Genomic DNA, 20,710 nt, shown 5'->3' on the forward strand with positions numbered 1-20,710 from the left:
TAAGAGTGGTTTGCACCTTGAATATTGAGAGTGGCTGCACCTTCTCCTAGAACTCCCGAAGCAACCTCTGCCAGCCTGCCAGAGTCTTGAATGTCACATCGAAGTGACTGTTGTCAAAGATATCCTGGAGGGAGTAGATGTCCCTTGCCTCAAATTTGTGGTATTCTATCAGGACCTTGCGGACGAAGACTTCCTGGAAAATGGCAATCCCTCATTAAGTTCTTTCACCGCCACTGTGACAGTGTTCTGGTTTCTTAGTGCTGCTGAGGAAGAGTTTCCTGTTGCAGCCAATCTCGTGAAGCTGGTGGAGGCGGGTTCATGGCTGGAAAGAGTGTTTGGTTGGCCCCCAATCCGCATGGATCCACCCCTGCATCAGCAGGCCAACTCATCTTCTTGTGTGTGTTCCTCTTCTGTCTTCTTCCATTCTTCTCACAGATCCAGTTGATCAGTTCTTATATGATGATCTTAGCCAAAAGGATGAGAATAAATATCAAGCAAAATGATTATGAGAGACTTCCTGTTTATATAAAAAAAGCATCTCTATCCCTAATGCAACTGATTAGGTAAGAGAGATCCCCTTTAACTAATACCAAAGAATGTTTAACTTTCTATTTAAGGCCTATTTCGGTGTACAAACTGGCAATTTTTACAACATAGGACTTATATTAAGGAACTTATATGACATGCAAAAAAGGAGTATAAATGAATGTGCATAATGGATAGAAAATTCACCTGATCTTAACCCCTTTCCTGTGTTTTTTTTGGTTTTCCAACTGAAGTAAAATAACACTTTCTTGAAGTTGAGCAATATTTTTAAAAATCCAGAGGGAAATCTTTTATAAAGGTAGAAAGAAAATATTTTTGAATGATATTTTATATGATTTAAGAAACAAGTTCTACTTGTGTAAAAATACAAAATAGTTTGCTTTCTTTGTGATTGTTTGTAGGTATTTTTAATGTTAAACAATAAATTAAATGAACTCAAAGAGAGCCAGGAATCACTGACCAAACATCACGAGAATGAAAAAAGAGATTTACAAAATGAGTTGACTGATGATCAGGTAAGATTATGTGCTGGATGTTCTATGAATGCCACTTACTAAGTGCTCAGCAGATGGCATCATCATATGAATAATGTTTGCATGCAAGTAATGAAACTTGAAAAACAGTCATTTCAACTTTATGCTTTTTTAAAATAATCAATTTCATCTTTGAAGATAAAACCAACGATAATGGTGTAATTAAATGGGTTGTACTGAACAGAATGAGCTCGGGCTGTAAGTATCTGGCTAGTCAAATATTTGCCTCATGACATGCTTAATTTTGAGTCTATTTTTTGCATCTGAAGCAAGGCATCATATTGATTTCATTTACTTTTGTTGACTAAGACTGTGGTCAATAAATATTAAATAATTGAGCCTTGGAATGATGATGCAACATTGATTTTGGCAGATAATGTCCTACTGCAGACACACAAGATTACATTGCTAAAGTTTCTTCAGCATATTCAACATGTACATTTATGGCATTTTGTTCTGGCCATTGCCATGGTCAAAATGTACAAAGTTAGAATAGTTTGGCAAATAGTAAGCAGCAAAGATTTCAATGTACCAAATTTTAGACTACATGTTCACATTCTTAGAATATCCTCACATGCTTCATAGCCAAGAAATTACTTCTGTAATTTGTTTGCAGTTGTTCACAAAAGTAGAAGCAATTTTATGCACTAGATTGTTGCACAATAATCAGAAAGAGGAATGTCCAGTCAATTTGATGTTTGCATTATTGTTGGAGAATAACTGTTAGCCGAGTTACTTGAAGAACTCTCCTGCTCTTCAAGCAGTGACAAAGAATCATTGATTCACTCATGAATGGCAAAATTGGACGACAGTGTAATGTGCCCTTAGTGCTGCACTGAATCTTTGGTCTAGATGTAATCTTCAAATCTGTGAATTATGTTTCCTTGCAAAAGGGGCCTTGCATGAGGAATGGCATCATCCCATGCTTAACTGATGTAGAACTTGCATAAGGGATGAAAGTTCAAATTTATTTTCAGAATCATACATGACATCAGATATAACCCTGAAATTTCTTTTCCTGCGGGCCAGGGAGAATTTCTATTTGTGAACATACTCAAAGCAAGAAACTGTAAACAAACTGGCTGTGCATATACAGGAGTATAAATATTTATTTATAAATAGTGAGCAAATTATGAGTCCTTAAATGGGTCTCTTAGATGAGTCTGTTGTTTAGGAGTCTGATAGTGGAGGGAGCAACTGTTGCTGAACCTGGAGGTAGTGGACCTGTGGGACGCATACTTCCTGATGGCAGCAGTAAGAAATGAGCATGTCCTGGGTAATGTAGATCCTTCATAATTGCTATTGTTCTTTGATGGAGGAGTTTTGCCTGTGATGTTCTGGGTATTTTCCACGACCTTTTGCAGGATTTTCTGCTCAGAGATATTAATATCGCATACCAAGCTGTGATACAGCCAGTCAGTACACTTTCCAGCAAACATCTGTAGAAGTTTGCCAAGGTCTCTGATGACATACTCCTGAGAAAGTAGAGGTTTTCTTCATGATGACATTAGTGTGTTGGGTCCAGGAAAGGTCCTGCAAAATAGTGACCCCCAAGAATTTAAAGTTGTTCACCCTCTTCAACCTTTGATCCAGCAATGATCACTGGATCATATACCTCTGGTTTTCCTTTCCTAATGTCTAAAATCAGTTCCTTGGTCTTGGTGACATTGAGTGAGAGGTTGTTGTTAGTATACCATTCAGTGAAGAATTCAATCTCCCTGCTGTGTGCTGACTCCTCACCCCCTTTTATACCACCCACGATGGTGGTATCATTAGCGAACCTGGATATGGTGTTGTTGTTATACCAAGCCACACAGTGCGCCTCACATCAAGAGGTACCCCATTAAATTCTGGAGTGATTTAAAATGTCACTGGAGATTTTTGATTTTCATTTGCACAAGCATCTTTCAATTTTTTTCTTGTTTATTTAAAAATCTCCTTTAATGCTTTTGAAAGACCATTACTAAATGGTCTTTTATTCAATAATTTGCAGATCTTCCAACTCATGAACTCCCTCCCCATGATTGGATTATCTGTTCTTCATTCTCTATCTTTTTTTCCAATTCACACAAAGTTTCTGTTCAAGATGCTGTCTTTACAGATGCTGAATATCCATGTATGCAAACTGTTTTTCTTTTGATTTTAGAATTCAGAGATCTTTGGACTTGTACAGCAAGACTTATCTTCGGTGCACCTCATCATGAATGATCTTAATTTGACCTCCTAAAATGCATTGCTTTAAAATCATGATTAACTTCCATCTGCAGTTCCTCACACAAAACTCCTTGCAATCCACACAACCACTAATATTGTTAAGACTGGGAATCTTCTGAAACTCTTACGATTATTGTGTACGATTATTGTGGTAAACCACTGTTATGCCATGATTTGCTGCTGCCAGCTGGACACACCTCCCGAGATCGATCCTACCCATAGCCCCTTGTATGTTCCCCCTTTCATTTTGCTTCGATCAGTCAAGATAGACAGATGTTCCAGGCTTTAGCTAATAAAAGCCTAATAGTTTCACAACTACAGCCTTTTGTGATTATTGATGGTACATCAAGGTCAAATTTAGTTCTTTTCACCTCTCTTCATTGGGATTTGATCGGTCAAGGATACCTGCTTAAATAGTTTAAAAATACAACATAGAGATTTTGAATGGTTTTCTTTCTGTAAATAATTTATTGTGAACAACATCTCTTTTTGATTATTAAAAAAACATAGTCATCTTTAAAATCTGCTCCTTGAGAGCAAATTGTCACATTTTAACAACCCCCCTCCCTCGAACTATCACGCCTTAAAAAATGTATTTGGCAGATTCAAGCCATCAGTTGTAACTATTTTTCATTTTAAACCTCCCAACCAACCCAAATTTACAAATTAAACTTAACCCAAGAGTCATTTTAAGTATTTCCTAATTCTCTCATCTCAACTAAAATAATAATTTGGGATTGTTTTAAAGCAGTTAATTGCTTTGGCTTCACCTGCTTTTGTGTGCCTCAGTTTTACTTCCATTAGTTTGTAGGGGAAGAAATCCTTCTGTAAATTATAATTAGTCTCACTTCAGATTTATTAACTTTAAGAAGCAAAAAGTTACATTGATTTTTGCTGCCTGTTGTACTTCCTCTACATTCATTACAAATATGAAGGCTGGATTCTGACATAATAAGACCTTAAAATGTGGAAGCAGAAGTCTGCTTTTTTTACACACACACTACTTGTTTCTTCCTTTACTTCTCTGAAGTACAAATCCTTACTTTGTATTCTTCACACCTACAAATTAGGTCAACAATCACATGATAAAGTTCTAAATCCTATGGTTTCTTGTGTAAAATTGTAGAATTGACTTGTATTTTTAAAGTATCTTTTGCAGAAGTGCTATAGAACAATTTTCATCCCAAATCTTACAAGAAGATTAGTTGGTTGAATGATTGAAAGTTTGATTATAAGTAAAAAGATTATTTAAAGCAAGAGAGGAAAGAGACAGACAGAGGGTTTAGAATAAAATTCCAGTGTTTCGGGCAATGTCGCCAAATGGCTACTAACTGTGGAATGATTAAATATTGGATGACCAAGATTTGGAGAAGCAGGATAGAGCTGTATCTTGCACTTTCAGATTTCTAGTACTAGATCATAAAACCTGTCTGTCAAAAAAGGATACAGTAATTCAAGCAGTTATAACAATGCTGATTATTTTGTTACTTTTTGCAGAATGAGTATTTGGACTGCTTCAATCTGCTTAACTATATCCTTAGGAATATGGATACTCTACAGGAAAATATTCTTCAAAAGCAAACCTTAAGAACCATGTTATTAAAAGACACTGAAAAATACAAAAACATCATTGAAGATTTACAGTAAGGCCATCAAATTATCTAATGCTGATTCATTCTTGTACTGTACTGTTATTTATATTTGTTTCATTTTACCAGGGAAATCTGCTCTTTGTGATTTTTATAATGACTTTGACCAAGAAGTGGAAGGGTGGGCCAGTAAGTTTGTGGATAGTGAAGGTGCTGGGTGTGAGGGAGGTAAGGATTAGATTGTTGTGGAGTAGGTTTGCATTTGGTCAGCACAGCATTGTAGGCTAAAGGTTCTGCACTGCACTTTGCTGTAATGTTCTATATAATTCTTGCATTATCAACTGAGTTTATTATTTAAATTATGACCTGTTTACTTTGATGCACCTTAGCATTAATTGGTCAGAATGTTTAGCAGTGATCTGGCATGGCCTGCTCATTATCAGAGGTTTGTGTCTAAATCTGGAGGTATAAAAGAAGCAAACATCTGATTCCTTGGAAGAAGTTCATCAAATCAAGAGAGTTAACAGAGGAAAGTTAGGTATGAAAAGATGGCTAATAGACTCAACTTAATTTACTTTAAGTCAAATAACCTCAGAACCTGGATCAGCATGTGGACATTTGATATTATTGTAGTTACAGGAGTGAATTCCACCTGACACCATTAGGTTTCCTTCAGGTGCTTTGGTATCCTTCAGGTGCTCTATATCCAAAAATGTATTTGTAAAATTACTGGCTGCTGTGAGTTGTCCCTTGGTGATATGTGGTGAAAAATTCAAAGGACAATTAAAAAAATTGTTAAATTTAGACATACAGCACGGTAACCGGCCATTTCGGCCCTCGAGCCCCTACCGCCCTATTATACCCAATTAACCTACATCCACCAGTACGTTTCAAACAGTGAGAGGAAACAGGAGGCCCATGGGGAAAACATATGCAGACATGGGGAGAATGAACCAACTCCTTATAGACAGAGCAGAATTCAAACCCAGATCCCAATCGCTGGCACAGTGACAACATTGTGCTTATCGTTACGCTAACAGATCTGCCCCAATATGTTGGTGGACATGTGAAAAAATAAGTTGCAGGGTTCCAGGAAAATAGATTTGGATCTGGCATGGACTTAATGACCAGAATTGACTGCTGTGTCATAATAAGCATCTACAAGCTCGATGTAAGTGGAAATACACAGGTAATGTGCCAGGTCTGATGGAAATCACCTAATTTACATGACAGCCTTCTTAATGATTCTTGGTAAGATGGACAAAAAATGCAAATTGGAAATCCAGGCCTGAAATATTTGGTGATCCCTTGAAATATAAAATGCTGATGACAATGAATTTAATATTGATTGGTACCTCTTTAAGGATTGTATCGTCAGGCCAAAACCTCTTTCTATGTTTGTGCAACAATGTGGAAATGCATCCGATTTTGTCTGCTTTAGTGGAGAAAGCTGTTATTAATTGAATTCTTCCTTGAAAAGATAGCATTTTTATTTCCATTTAATGAAATACACCCTTTTGGGGTAGTTGCAATGAATATTAAAGTTACAGTGATGAATCTTGCTTCCACTACAGGTGAATGTTGTTTTATAGCTATTTAAGCCATTCAATTTGTCGTTGGACAGTTCACAAATCACTACCCAAAAAAATGGATTAAATAGATTTTTGAATTTATATGGAAAAAAATATGAAGAAAATGTGAAAGAAACAATATATTTAAACATTTTTTATTTTTATTCACTCTACTATGAGACAAGGTTTGGACAGGACTTTGCTGAGTTGATTAGATAGACCACCACAGCTGAAGCCCTCCTTTGCTTCGACCACTCCAGTTTAAGACACCTACTCTTGGGGAATCTGTTCACATATCTTCACACTGAAGATGTCATGGCTAAGGAAAGACTTGGCAGTGACTGTCACTCATTTGATGCTATAATTGTCATTAAACAGCAAATCTCTACTGCCCCACAGTATTGAATAACTGAAAATCTGATAAATCTTGCTTCTTTTGCACAATCATCCCCTGTTGGACTCGGGTATCATCATTGATAAAATGGCTGAATATGAGAGAAAAACATCCTATAAAAACTTGCATGCACTTATAATGTGGAATTCAATGGGAAGCGGGAAATTGCATTATGAAAACAATCACAATATAGATGGTTTTCGATGAATGCAAGCCTTCCATAATTTGTGAGTCGCCTGTATGGAGTTAAACAAGAAAGTCTGCTGATACTGGGTCGAGTGCAATGAAAAGTTCAAAGTTTAGTTTCATTGTCAGAGTACATAGATGATATCACATACATCCCTAAAATTTTTTCTTCTAATGGCTAGGCAGAATTTCTACTTATTGGTCATGCAAAAAACTGTACTCAAGAAGAGTATACAAAAGGGAGAAATGGAAATAGACTGACCATGCAAAACAGAAATAAAAATCTAAAAATCTTTAATAAATAATATGCAAAGTAAGAGTCCATTTATGAGTCTCTGATTGAGTTTGCTGTCTAGGAGCCTGATGGTGGAAGGATAGCAACTATTCCAGAACCTGGTGGTACAAGTCTAGTGGCATCTATCCCTCTTTCCAGCAGTGAGAACTGAGGATGTCCTGGCAGGTATTAATTCTTGATGATTGCTACTGCTCTCCAATGGCAGCATTCCATGTAGATTTTCTCGATAGTGGGGAGATTTTTGCTGTGATGTACTGGGCTTTCCACTCAGAGGTGTTGGCCCCCCATACCCAACCTTGATGCAGCCAGTCTGCATTCTTTCCACTACACTTCAGTAGATGTTTGCCAACCAAATGTCCGCTACGTCCTAAAGAAGTAAAGGTGTGTTGGGTCCAGGAAAGGTTCTCCAAGGTAGTGACTCCCAGGAATTTTAATTTGTTCACCCTCTCCACCTCTGATCCCTCAATGAGCACTGGATCGTACGTCTCTAGTTTTCCCTTCCTAAAGGCCCCAGTAAGCTCCTTGATTTTGGTGACATTGAGTGTGAGGTTATTGTTAGTACATCTTTCAGCCAAATTTTCAATTCTCTCCTGCATGCAAACTCATCGACAATATTTATATAACCCACTACCATGATAAGTCAGCAAATTTGTAGTTGGTGGTGTTGTTGTACTGAGCCACACAGTCATAGGTGTAAAGCAAAAAGATCAGGGGGCTAAGTACTTGTAGTACACAAGCTTTGTTCTAATAGTGATAACAGAGCCACAAAAAAGTTATTACAATGTGACCTGAGAAACTGAGCAGCATAAGAAGTAAAGGGTAAACAACGTTGTGGGCTGAGCCCTTCATTAAGGTATGAGCAAAAAACAGGTAGGTCCCTGAATAGAATATCAGGGAGGGAAGGAGAGGAGATCCTATAAATGCTGTATGACCTGCTCAGTTTCTCCAAGACATTTGGGTGTTGCCTGTATGGAGTTGTGTATGTTTGCTTTGATATACTGCTGTCATACACACTCATGTCACATTGTAATAACATCTTGTTACTCTCTTATCACCATCAGAATGATACTTGTGTACAACAAGTGGTTCTGGCCATGTTCACTGGCTAACAAAAAAAGTGTTTTTCATGTGAATATAGTATTATTTTCATTAAGAATAAAAATATTCAAATCCACAAAGATTAGTTAAAGTGTAGGTAATTTTATGTATTTAATCTTTAAATACTGGTGGAAGCATCTTGGCACCTCACAGTTTGGCGGGCAGCAACCTCCTTTGAAGAAGACCGCAGAGCCCACCTCACTGACAAAAGGCAAAGGAGGAAAAACCCAACACCCAACCCCAACCAACCAATTTTCCCCTGCAGCCGCTGCAACCATGTCTGCCTGTCCCGCATCGGACTTGTCAGCCACAAACGAGCCTGCAGCTGACGTGGACTTTTACCCCCTCCATAAATCTTCGTCCGCGAAGCCAAGCCAAAGAAAGAATCTTTAAACAACTATGATTGTGTAATGTTGCTCTCAGTTCAAAAGACAATGATACACTTAGACAGGATCATTTAATCAAAGCTTACTAAAGTGTATTATAATGAAAATGTATTTCTCAGGTTCCATTTGCTATCATGTGTATCATAACACGATTTGACATTACTTAGGGGAACCTTGACACTAAAACAAAATGTGTTTAATTTTTTTATTCAGAGGTGAAGAATGTTAACCTTCCAAATGAAATACCTTTCCAATTTAAGCACTTAGATTCAGCACCAGGTATTACTTTGTGATAAAAGCAGATTAAATCAAGTTCGCTAAATGCACTTATTTGATATTTTCCCAACATATTGAGATAATGGGAATTGCTTTCCTTGTTTATTTTATTTACTTATCAAAATATAAAATATCAAAATATAATGAGTGGTTTTGGCAATAGAATTCTGTTAAGGCAAACCTTAGGTGGAGTAAGTGCATTTTCAGTGGTGGTACCAAAGTGAACAGTGAATTGGAACCTATTTTATTATGTTTGATTTTTTTTGATAAAGCAGCTGATTTTCAATGGTTTAGTAACAAATACCAATTTTATTCCCTTTATATTACATGGTATTTTTAACTAATTTTATGTTTGTTTATTTTGTCCATGCTCACAAGATCACAAGATGAGGGAATAGAAGTTGGCCATTCAGCCCATCAAGTCTGCTCCATAACTCCTCCCTAACAACCCCAAAATCACATCTAGTTCCAATTTCCGGCTTTTTCCCCATATCCCTTGAGGCTCTGACTAATTAGATACCTTTCAGTCTCCCCAATCAACATTTGTACATAAATTTGTTAGAATAAGTAAAATATAAACACAGTGCTATCAAGAATCTTCAAAGACATTTAAGCTATTAAATTTCTTTTGAGAATCACTCGTAAGTGACTGAAAGACTTTGATTTCCTATATCATTATTGCAAACAAATCAACCTTTCAATCTTATTTATATTAATATATCTTTTTTCTTCAAGGTCAATTCTAGATCTGGTAGAGTTCAAGCATAGCAGTGCGACGAACCTCATTAGCAATTTTAAATCTGAACTTGCATTTGCTGAAAAAAGATTGACAATTATGGAGGAAGGGGATCGGAAGTTGCTTCACGAGAGAAGGGAGAAACGGAAAGAAGTAAGAGTAAGTACAGGTGATGAGGTTAATCAATTAACTTATCCATTAATTATGTTTTCATATAAAAAGAAACAGGTCTTTATTTGTAAATCATCTATGGTAATTTTAATCTGTATATCCATTTTAATATATGGCTTTGTCGTTCAAAAAAATCAGATTGTTCTGAAATACCATTGGCATTATTGTACAAATCATAGGTAGCCTTGTTGCTTTCAGTGATCCTTAAACAATGAATGTGATTATGGAAATGAATACTGTACAAAGCATATAGAAGTATCAGTTTAGTTACATAATAGAATCAATGCTTTTACATAACAGAACTTCCTTACTTGTTTGTGCTTTGCTGATGAGAAATACAAGTAACCTTGATTATTAGGATCAATTATACTAGAGTAGTCATAAAGTCACACAGCATGGCAAGGTCCTTTGCCCATTGTGTCGTGCTGATCATTAAGTATCCATTTATTTTAATCTTACACTTATCCCATTTTATTCTCCCAACATTCCTATTAACTCCCTCTATATTCACCACTTGTTGACACACTAGGACCAATTAGCCAATCAATCCACATGCCTTTAGGATTTGGGAGGAAAATGGATAACCCAAATGAAAACCATATGGTCACATTAAAGAATGAGTAAATTCCACATGGACAGCATCAAAATCAGAATTGAATCCAGGTCTCCAGAGTTGTAAGGTAATAACTCCACTAGTTATACCACTGTGCTCTCCATAGTGAGTGGTTTTGCAGAGAACTGCTGGCTGTCACATATTTGGGACACAGGGTACCTTGGACTTCTGTGCTAGAAGTCAAATGCAGAAATACATTCCCTTAGAAGTCTAATGTAGATGCATCTAATTATCTGTTTCATTTGGGAGATAACCAATGAGCCAAGCCATATCTAATCTTTAGTTTTAATAACAGGATCAACTTATGAAAATGTTAAATTCAGGTAAATATTTGTTGTTTTACCTTCTTTTAATATTGTTAATCATTTGCCATTTTAATGCATTTTTGATTAATTTTTAATTGTTTGAAATGTTTAAAACATTTTTATTTAAAATTACTTAATTCTGTTGAAAGTAGAATTCTTAAAATTACACAATACTGAATTTTTTAAATATAAAATATTATATAGAGGAGTTGGGATGTATGGTAAAGTTGTCTAAGACATTGGTGCAGCCAGATTTGGAGTATTATGTGCTGTTTTGATCATCTAACTACAGGAAAGATATCAATAAGAAAGAGTACAGAGAAGATTTACTAGGATGTTGCCCAGACTTCAGGAAATGAATTCCAGGGAAAAGTTAAACAGGTTAAGATTTTCTTCCCTGGAGCAAAGAAGAATGAGGGGACATTTGATGGAGGCATAAAAGAAATACATTTGAGAGGTTGTTGTGTTGAGAATAGAGTCTGGTTTGGTTAAGATTTTCTTCCCTGGAGCAAAGAAGAATGAGGGGACATTTGATGGAGGCATAAAAGAAATACATTTGAGGGGTTGTTGTGTTGAGAATAGAGTCTGGTTTGGTGGGTTCACAAAGAGATGAGTCTGGACTTGAGTGTCACTATCAAAGTTAAATTTATTTTACACATGGGCATCAAACTGGGGGAAGACATTAAACAATACTTAATCACTCTCACTAATTGAAAGCTTATATAGACATTCACAACAGATCCAGGTTGGATTCTGACATCTTGTACATGGAACAAGACAAAAATTATAATAGTGTAAGCAGGCACATTAGGCATAAGGTTCCTAAATATCAATGACTGCTTAACCTTCCACACCTGCACATGCACACTCAAACAAGACAGACTTAAATGCACACTCCCAGTTCCCTGGACCAATGGTGGGGGAGGCTCTAAGTGCAGTGCACACCTGACTAACAGCTCCTCCAGAAATGTAGCCATGTCCACAGTTAAGTGATCTAGCATAGAGCAGCTTTTGCAGTCCAGACCAAGGAGCACAGAGAGAGAACTGTTCTATGTGTTGGAATTTATGTTGTTCATTTTGTTCTGAGCTGAGTGTTTGACCAATAATGACACTGCATCATTCAAGTGAGCTGATGGGTGGTTGGAATTTAACTTTGATTGGCAGGTGATGTGACTTCCGATGAGGTTCCAGACAGGGAGGTCACGCAATCCTCTGCAATCCACATATAACGGGTATAGACAGAGTAAATGTAGGTAGGCTTTTAAAACTGAAGGTAGGTGAGATACAAACATGAGTTGAGGCTGAAAGGGGCAAAGTTTAGGGGGACAAGGCAAAAACAATAGTTTGGTACAAACTAGAATGACTTTTTATGTTGTAATGTTCTTTGGAAGCCATTGATTCCATTGCACCCATGAAAGTCAGAAAAGAGTTCTCAGATTAATTTCACCTTCTACCACTGATTCACAGTCTTGCACGTCATGATTTTTCAAAGCTATTACCATGAATAGTTTTTGAATACCATAACCTGTCATAGGGTTTGGTGTCAAAATAAACTACATTAAAACCCATCGTATCTGGCATCTATGGGAATGGTGAATGCCAGATGAGTGAATTTCCAGTTGTTTTAGTTTGTGTGCTTGGTGAACTAACGGTTTTTACCTATTTACTTTCTGAGATTATTTTTCTGGTTGCTTGAATTCCAGGTAACAGGTAGTCCCTGACATATAGCTGTAATATGGACTGAAAAATTGATGGTATTGTAGTGGATACTACTAAATAAAGGCAAACACACACAAAGGTAGTCAACTCAAGACTGGTTTATTGCAGACATACACAGACCTTTTATTCCCTGCCTGTTAATGAGCTTGTTAGTGAACAGCTGCTGGTCCTGTGGACCAGCAGGTTAAAGCTATGAGACATTAGTGCCCTCTGATCCACTCGCTGTACTTTGGTGCCCAGCAATGCTAGCCCATGATGTGTCAGGTAAATCTGTGCACTGACGGTGGCAGTTTGCAATACTGCACTGTGCGCCCGCTACATCGCCCCCCCCACCCCCAGAATCATCACCGTAACTTAAGATGCCAGATATGCTTGACTTAGGTGGACATCCACGTTGCCTGTGTTGAGGGCACTGAACTGGTGAAGTAGGGTCTATATGGGCGGGTTTAAGTCTGTCCAAGCTGAATAGCTGCAGATGCCCTCTGAAGTCTAATGTATATACCACTCCTTCACACGAAATGGTCCTTCATATGGTTTTAGTAATGGTGCCCCTGGAACTTGTCTTCGTACGAATACAAATTCAGTGTTTAATAGTGATTGGGGCACTTGTTGCCTAGGTTTACCATGCCAATTGGTAGAGGATAGCTTGCTGTTAGTAATACCCTTGCCGAGTTGTTGCAGGATGTCCATGTCTGAATTGCTTGTGAAGTGAATATCTCATGAAACCATACATCAATTCTGCAGACGATGCAGACGGATCTTCTTTTGGAGCTGTTCATACTCCTAGTAGAACCCAAGGTAGTTCATCGACCCAGTTGGGGTCGGTGAGTCAGGCTTTCAGTGAAGATTTAAGTTGTCGATGGAAACGTTCCACCAGGCCGTTGGACTGCAGATGGTACGCAGTAGTGTGGTGCAACTGTGTACCACAAAAATGAGCCAAGGAAGCCCATAACGCCGAAGTGAACTGTTGTCCACGGTCCAAAGTTATGTGTGTAGGCACTCCAAATCTAGCAATCCAATTTAAGATGAACGCTCTAGCACATGGCTCAGTATCACTGACTGGTAATGGAATGGCCTCTAGCCAGCATGTGAAGCGGTCTACTACCATGAGAATATACCTCATGTCCTGTGATACTGGTAATGGTCCAACCAGATCCACGTGCACATGCTCAAATCTTCTGCATATTGTTGGGGAAAGGCTGCAGTGGTGCCTTGGTGTGGTATTGAATTTTTGCAGATTGGCAGGATATACATGTTCGTGCCCATTGCGCGACGTCTTTTTTCAGCCCATTCCACATGTACCTGTTTGACATTTTGACTGAATTGGGTGTGATAGATTGTGAATGTCATCAAAAAGATGCCGTCTCCAAGATAATGAGACCAATGGTCGAGGATAGCCTAACGATACATCACAAAGGAGTTCTGGACTAACTTGTTGTGGTGCCACCTGTTGAATGTCGATGTGTCAGGCAAGTCTGTGAACTGACAGTAGCGGTTTGCAATACCACACTATACGCCCACTACATTATCTTGAAATGGGCGTAAGTTGGAATTGTGCCCACACGCATGGAGTACCATAGTCTTAAAGCAAACTTTTTAGTTAAATCTTTTTTTCATCATACATTTGACAATAACAGCTTCAAGCTTCTTGAATTTGTTGTTCAACCTTGGTGAATCTTTCTGCTCCATGCTTATCTTGTTAGTCAGTATTCCAGGATCCTGGGCCTGGGCGCAGCCATCCTGATTTCTGCGCGAGCCTTCAGTAGGTTTGTGTATTGGAGTTTTATTATTAACACGAGAGTTAAACACACTGACAATATTGAAATTGCATCCTTAACTTTTGCACAATGCCAATTGAACTCCAATACACAAACCTTCTGTGCGTGCGCCTACTGAAGATTCACACAGGGATCAAGATGGTCATGCCCAGCCCTAGGACCCCGGAACACCAACTAACAAGGTAAGTATGCACATTTTGACTCTTCCATCCCCTGTTATAGTTAGTGAAATACAACATAAACTGTGTAAATTTAATATTTTAAAAAGAAATTCGGTGATATATGCAGATGGTCATAAGTTGCATAGGTAAGTCGGGGACTACCTGTATATTCTGCAATAGTTAGTTAATGCCTGCAAGTATGATGGATCTTCTTGTTCAGCCATCCACATGTGAAGGAGGTATGGTTGGATAAAGTCCACAGACAACATGTTCATGACATAATGATAATTTTAACTCTGGAATACCTCTCTTTAAATTCTGGACAAAATTAGTTTCAATTATTTATGATGTAATCCTGCATAAGTCTCTTCTGCTATATCTTTACTCATTACCTCCAGTGAGGCATTTAATATAAATAAATCACATACACATTGTCAAACAAGCTTCCTTCTACACTGACACTTCATACAATGATCTTTTGGGAGGCGATAGAACTGTTGATCTGTCATGCTGATACATGTGGTATGTGCATATTGTCAACTGAACAATAAGTGACCTGCTAATGGATGTTCCATATTGTAGCAGCTATAGTTTTAAAATCTTGTCTTGCTTTGCTATTCTTTGATGGAAATCCTATAAATAAAACCAGACTTTACTATCATTTTGAGTGTTTATTCAGGCTTAGCAGAAATCACCCAATTTAACCACAGTTAACATCTATCTCTCATTGACAGCAATTTTTGCAATATAGTAACAATTAAATTGCATGAGATCCTGTTTGTACTTGAGGTCATTGGAATGCATAATAGTTCGCATAACACCTCATCTTCCGATTGGGCACCCTCCAACCAGATAGCATTAATACAACTTCTCTGGCTTTTGTGAAACCCCCATCCCCTGCTTCCACTGCCAGCTTTCCAGTCCCTTTTGGACAGATGTATCACATCCAACTAAGACCTTTTGTTGGTCTGAATTTCTCACCCATTGTTTGAATTCTTTGTCATATATCCTGTTCTAATTTTTTTCCTTAAAGGGCTCAGGACAAAAACATCAGCAATATATCATTTTCTCCTATAGATGCTGAAAAGACCAGCCGAGTTCCTCCGGCATTTCGGTGTTTTTACTACAGACACAGTGTCTGCAGCCTATCGTGTTTCACTTAGTTCCTCATTTTGTCAGGTTCTTGATTTTGGGCTGGAATTGCAGCGAACTACTGAAGATTAACAAAGATGAACAATGCAAAGGGAATCAGCCCACTCTTGAAGTCATTATGATTGGCAATAATGAACAGTATTGGATAGGTCACACCAGGCCCTATTCATTCAAACCTAAATGATATTTCATGTATTCATGGATCAAGTTGCTCAATTACTACAAAATGTAAAAATTCAGTAATTAATTTAAAATTATTTTTTCTTATTTTGGATTTCAATTTCATGGTGTAAAATGATGTTATGAGCCCAGAGGACCCCAAAACCCAGCAGCAATAGATATCACCAAGACAAATGGTTACTTGAACAAAAGTTGCTTTTAATTATCCTTAAACATGAAACAAGATCAAACTTTAACTTATTACTATTAATTTAACTAACCTAGCTTAATTCTAAGCACATGTGTATGTAATTTGTGTATAAGTTCAGAAAAGTTATTTAATTCACAGTCCAATCTAACTTCTCACTCCTCCAAGTTTAATGGTTGCAGGCAATTCTTATACTGTGCACAGAATTTGACATTTATGAATTTCACCAGGCTTTGGTGCTTGAAAGGTAAATGGTTAGCACTCAGGAAGGTTCCTGTCGGTTTTCAGAGAGAGATATGTTGCTTATTGGACACCCACAACTGATTGCTCTGAGCAGCCACTAAAAGTGTCTTGCTGAAAAAACTTGACCAATCAAGGTTTTCCAGATGATAACCTCTTTCTTTCAGGTCACCACAGAGTTCCTTTTTGTTTTTCTTATTTCAAGTGAAACATTATGCAGCTAGTCATCTTCTCTTTTATAGACCACAAGGGCTTTGACCAGGCTGAACTAAGTGCTCACAAGCCATCTTCAAAATGGGTTTTTTTCCCACAAGCTTTCCAGCTTGTTCTGTTCCAGTCCCAGCTGCTGTTGCTGAACTGTAGAACTGAATTCTCTCGCTCTCACAGAGAAAACCACATGATACTCTTAGAACAGCCAACTACATTCAGACTGCAGCTCCGGACCTAATCTGCTGAGTTCTTTCATCTGTAGCGGAAACTGCTTTGCGGAAACTGCCAAAATGTTTGGCCTGGAAGTCAGCCTGAAGAAAACTGAGGTCCTCCATCAGCCAGCTCCCCACCATGACTACCAGCCCCCCCACATCTCCATCGGGCACACAAAACTCAAAACGGTCAACCAGTTTACCTATCTCGGCTGCACCATTTCATCAGATGCAAGGATCGACAATGAGATAGACAACAGACTCGCCAAGGCAAATAGCGCCTTTGGAAGACTACACAAAAGAGTCTGGAAAAACAACCAACTGAAAAACCTCACAAAGATAAGCGTATACAGAGCCGTTGTCATACCCACACTCCTGTTCGGCTCCGAATCATGGGTCCTCTACCGGCACCACCTACGGCTCCTAGAACGCTTCCACCAGCGTTGTCTCCGCTCCATCCTCAACATCCATTGGAGCGCTCACACCCCTAACGTCGAGGTACTCGAGATGGCAGAGGTCGACAGCATCGAGTCCACGCTGCTGAAGATCCAGCTGCGCTGGATGGGTCACGTCTCCAGAATGGAGGACCATCGCCTTCCCAAGATCGTATTATATGGCGAGCTCTCCACTGGCCACCGTGACAGAGGTGCACCAAAGAAAAGGTACAAGGACTACCTAAAGAAATCTCTTAGTGCCTGCCACATTGACCACCGCCAGTGGGCTGATAACGCCTCAAACCGTGCATCTTGGCGCCTCACAGTTTGGCGGGCAGCAGCCTCCTTTGAAGAAGACCGCAGAGCCCACCTCACTGACAAAAGGCAAAGGAGGAAAAACCCAACACCCAACCCCAACCAACCAATTTTCCCTTGCAACCGCTGCAATCGTGTCTGCCTGTCCCGCATCGGACTGGTCAGCCACAAACGAGCCTGCAGCTGACGTGGACTTTTTACCCCCTCCATAAATCTTCGTCCGCGAAGCCAAGCCAAAGAGAAAGAGAAGCTTCCAAAACAATAATCATTATTCCACAGCATGTCCAATTAACACCTACTTGTGAAGTCCTTATAGGCATTCTTCAAAGCTTTTGCAAAGGCACCCGGAGACTGGTCTGTCTGGCTTGAGCAGAGCTCTGGTATTTTAAATGAGGTCTACTTTGAAGTGTTTGTATTTGTGTGTGATCTAACTAAAAACCTGCCATAATTTATCTCCTTTAAAACATATCTGTATACAATATAAAATATAATCTGTCACAATATGTACTTTTCATCTTCCCTGTTTTATTGAATTGGAGGAAATCACATGCAGTGGAAGTGAGGGGCATAGGCAAATAATGATGAATGAATTTAAGAGTTAATACCCTACCATATTCTCTCTGATAATCTGATACATGTATATGTATGTATGTATGTCTATATATTTATATATGTATGCATATATATGTGTGTATATACATGTGTATATGTGTGTGTATATATATATGTATATATATGTGTGTACATATGTGTATATACATCTGTATATGTGTGTTTATACATGTGTATATATATATATGTGTGTGTGTATATACATCTGTGTATATGTCTGTGTATATGTCTGTATGTGTATATACACGTCTGTATATATGTATATATACATGCATGTATATACAAATATGTGTATGTATATACATATGTTTATGTATATATGTATGTCTATATATGTATCTAAGTGTATATATATATTTATATATATATGTGTGTATATATATGTGTGTGTATATGTGTATATATATGTGTTTATATATGTGTGTAAATATACACACACATATATATATATATACACACATATATATACACATGTGTGTATATATATAAATATATATATATACATACACATGCATGTACACATGCATGTACACACGCATATATAAACTTATGTACACATATATACAAGTATATATACTGTTGCAGCTATATCACCTTCTGCAGCTACAGCTGCTACTTCTTGAGTAGGGTAAGGATCACATTGCTCATTGTTCTTGTCATTAAGATGATAAACATTCAATGGTCTGGCTCAGTCTAGTCTGCATCAGGAAATATGAGGCATCCACAATTAGATAGCACAGGTTACTGATGTTTTGTCATCAAAGAATCTACCTTTTATCCTCCCTTACCAGTTATTAGTAGGTGGAGAAAGTACATGGTTTGAAATGTTGACCTAAGGTGCAAGGTGCTATTGACACTTCAGAGAAAATGACTGTCTTCTTGGGACTGGAGATCAGTTTCATTCTTCAAGGAGCTACAATTATTTATTCAGGGACAACTTACTGAGTGTTATGCAGTCTCTCAAGTTATAGATGACATTTTCCAAGTTCTAATTTTTTCTAATTTCAAATCATGTCATCTTCAAAGAAACATAAGCGTCGATAATCCAAAAATGTTATCTTACTAATTCAATAAATCAAACTTCACAATTGCAGCTGTAAGTAGCTTTAATTCATTGATAAAATGGAAAAAAAACATTTTGCATAACTTCACATTGAGATTTTCATAATGATGAATAACGAATCCTACTGTATAATAGCGATATTCAACTTTAAACAAATACAAAAGAAATAAAATAAATTAAGATGAAATAAGATGAATTCAAAGAAAAGTATCGGGAGCTTATATCTCCATCATGATTCTTTGAAGAACTAGATGCAAACTTTCAGTCCACTCGGATATTATGACATATGGCTTCATTAATAACTATGGTAATGCTACAAACAAGAATCTTCCTTAAAGGGATAGTCATAAAATTAACAAAAATTAAAAACACAAGCTCTTAACATTTACACAAGTTCCTTTGCAATCAACAATCATTGTAAGGTTGCATAGCACAAGCTAACCTTGTATGATCTGAATATGAATTTCAGTGGCAGAATACTAATGATGGGTATTCTGGTTTGTAGTGCAGTCAATAATGCAACATTGTGCATCACATACTGCTTTATAATTGGAGGTCTGAATGTGTGTAAATGATGTACATCACCAATGGTAATATATCTTTCTCTTTTAGGGATGCTGAAAGACCAGCTGAGTTCTTCCAGCATTTTGGTGTGTTTTCTAAGTACACCAAATTGTGCATACCTAGTGTCCGTGTATTCTCCATCAAAATAAGAATGCTAATGTCACCTACATCAGCAGTTAAGGAACATGGCACTTCTGTTTTTCTTACTAATCACTTGCAATTTTTCCTCTGTCCTCTTTGTCAGAATATTAGCTGGTGCTGCAAGTGTGAAATTGGGTTATAGTACATATCATCAATAGTGTTGATTTACCAGTAGAGTTGCCTGACCATTTATGAACAGTTGACTTGTTTTGGAGAGTGGCTAATGGTTGAGGGAAAAATAAAGTAAGTTTGCATGACCAGAAGCTGGAAAATAAGCAGAAAAATGCACAATTGAGGAGGTGGGTTGTGAGTATAAGAATATATTTTCAATGATTTTAGTTCACAACCCCTTCAACCTTTGAAGGTCATATCAATGATAACACTGGTGGTGGAGAGGGGGTGGTTTAGAACATTGGGTGCAACTGACCCCTTATATCAGATTAGAATGCTCTCTCTCTCTCTCTCTCTCTCTCTCTCTCTCTCTCTCACTCACACTCTTTTTTTGAAGACTCACAGTCAAATTCAATTATCTGAAGTGAAAGCAGTCATTACCATTCCTATCATATAGAACTGAGTTAATTCATAAAATAGAACTAATATCATAGTATTTACTGGATAAATAAAACTCAGATTTCTGTGCCTGTGCAACATAGCTTTAGCTTAGTAATGGTTTTTTTTCATGCAGTAAGAAATGTCTTCTCTGTTTCTGGGCATTGATTATGTCCATTGATACATATAAGCTGTAAACAGGGACAATATTAAACTGTGGTTGAGGAATAAATACCTTTATTTGCATCAGTAGAATATCTCTGTTGCCTTATGGCATTTA

General features: G+C 37.7%; 1 protein-coding gene across 7 annotated transcripts in view; it reads left to right on the plus strand.

Annotated features, from left to right (window-relative positions):
* LOC138755510 (coiled-coil domain-containing protein 178) overlaps nucleotides 1–20,710 on the plus strand; it is a 369,060-nt gene that overhangs the window by 129,298 nt on the left and 219,052 nt on the right. For 5 of the 7 annotated variants that reach the window (XM_069921624.1, XM_069921626.1, XM_069921627.1 and 2 more), the window contains 3 exons: nucleotides 948–1,061; nucleotides 4,791–4,936; nucleotides 9,824–9,983. In XM_069921624.1, coding sequence (XP_069777725.1) covers nucleotides 948–1,061; nucleotides 4,791–4,936; nucleotides 9,824–9,983 — 420 coding nt within the window. Of the gene's footprint in view, nucleotides 1–947; nucleotides 1,062–4,790; nucleotides 4,937–9,823; nucleotides 9,994–12,616; nucleotides 12,705–20,710 lie in introns of those variants that run through there. The other 2 variants (XM_069921631.1, XM_069921629.1) reach the window with 2 other exon arrangements.

Source organism: Narcine bancroftii, chromosome 2, assembly GCF_036971445.1.
Source record: "Narcine bancroftii isolate sNarBan1 chromosome 2, sNarBan1.hap1, whole genome shotgun sequence".
NCBI classification, from domain to species: domain Eukaryota; kingdom Metazoa; phylum Chordata; class Chondrichthyes; order Torpediniformes; family Narcinidae; genus Narcine; species Narcine bancroftii.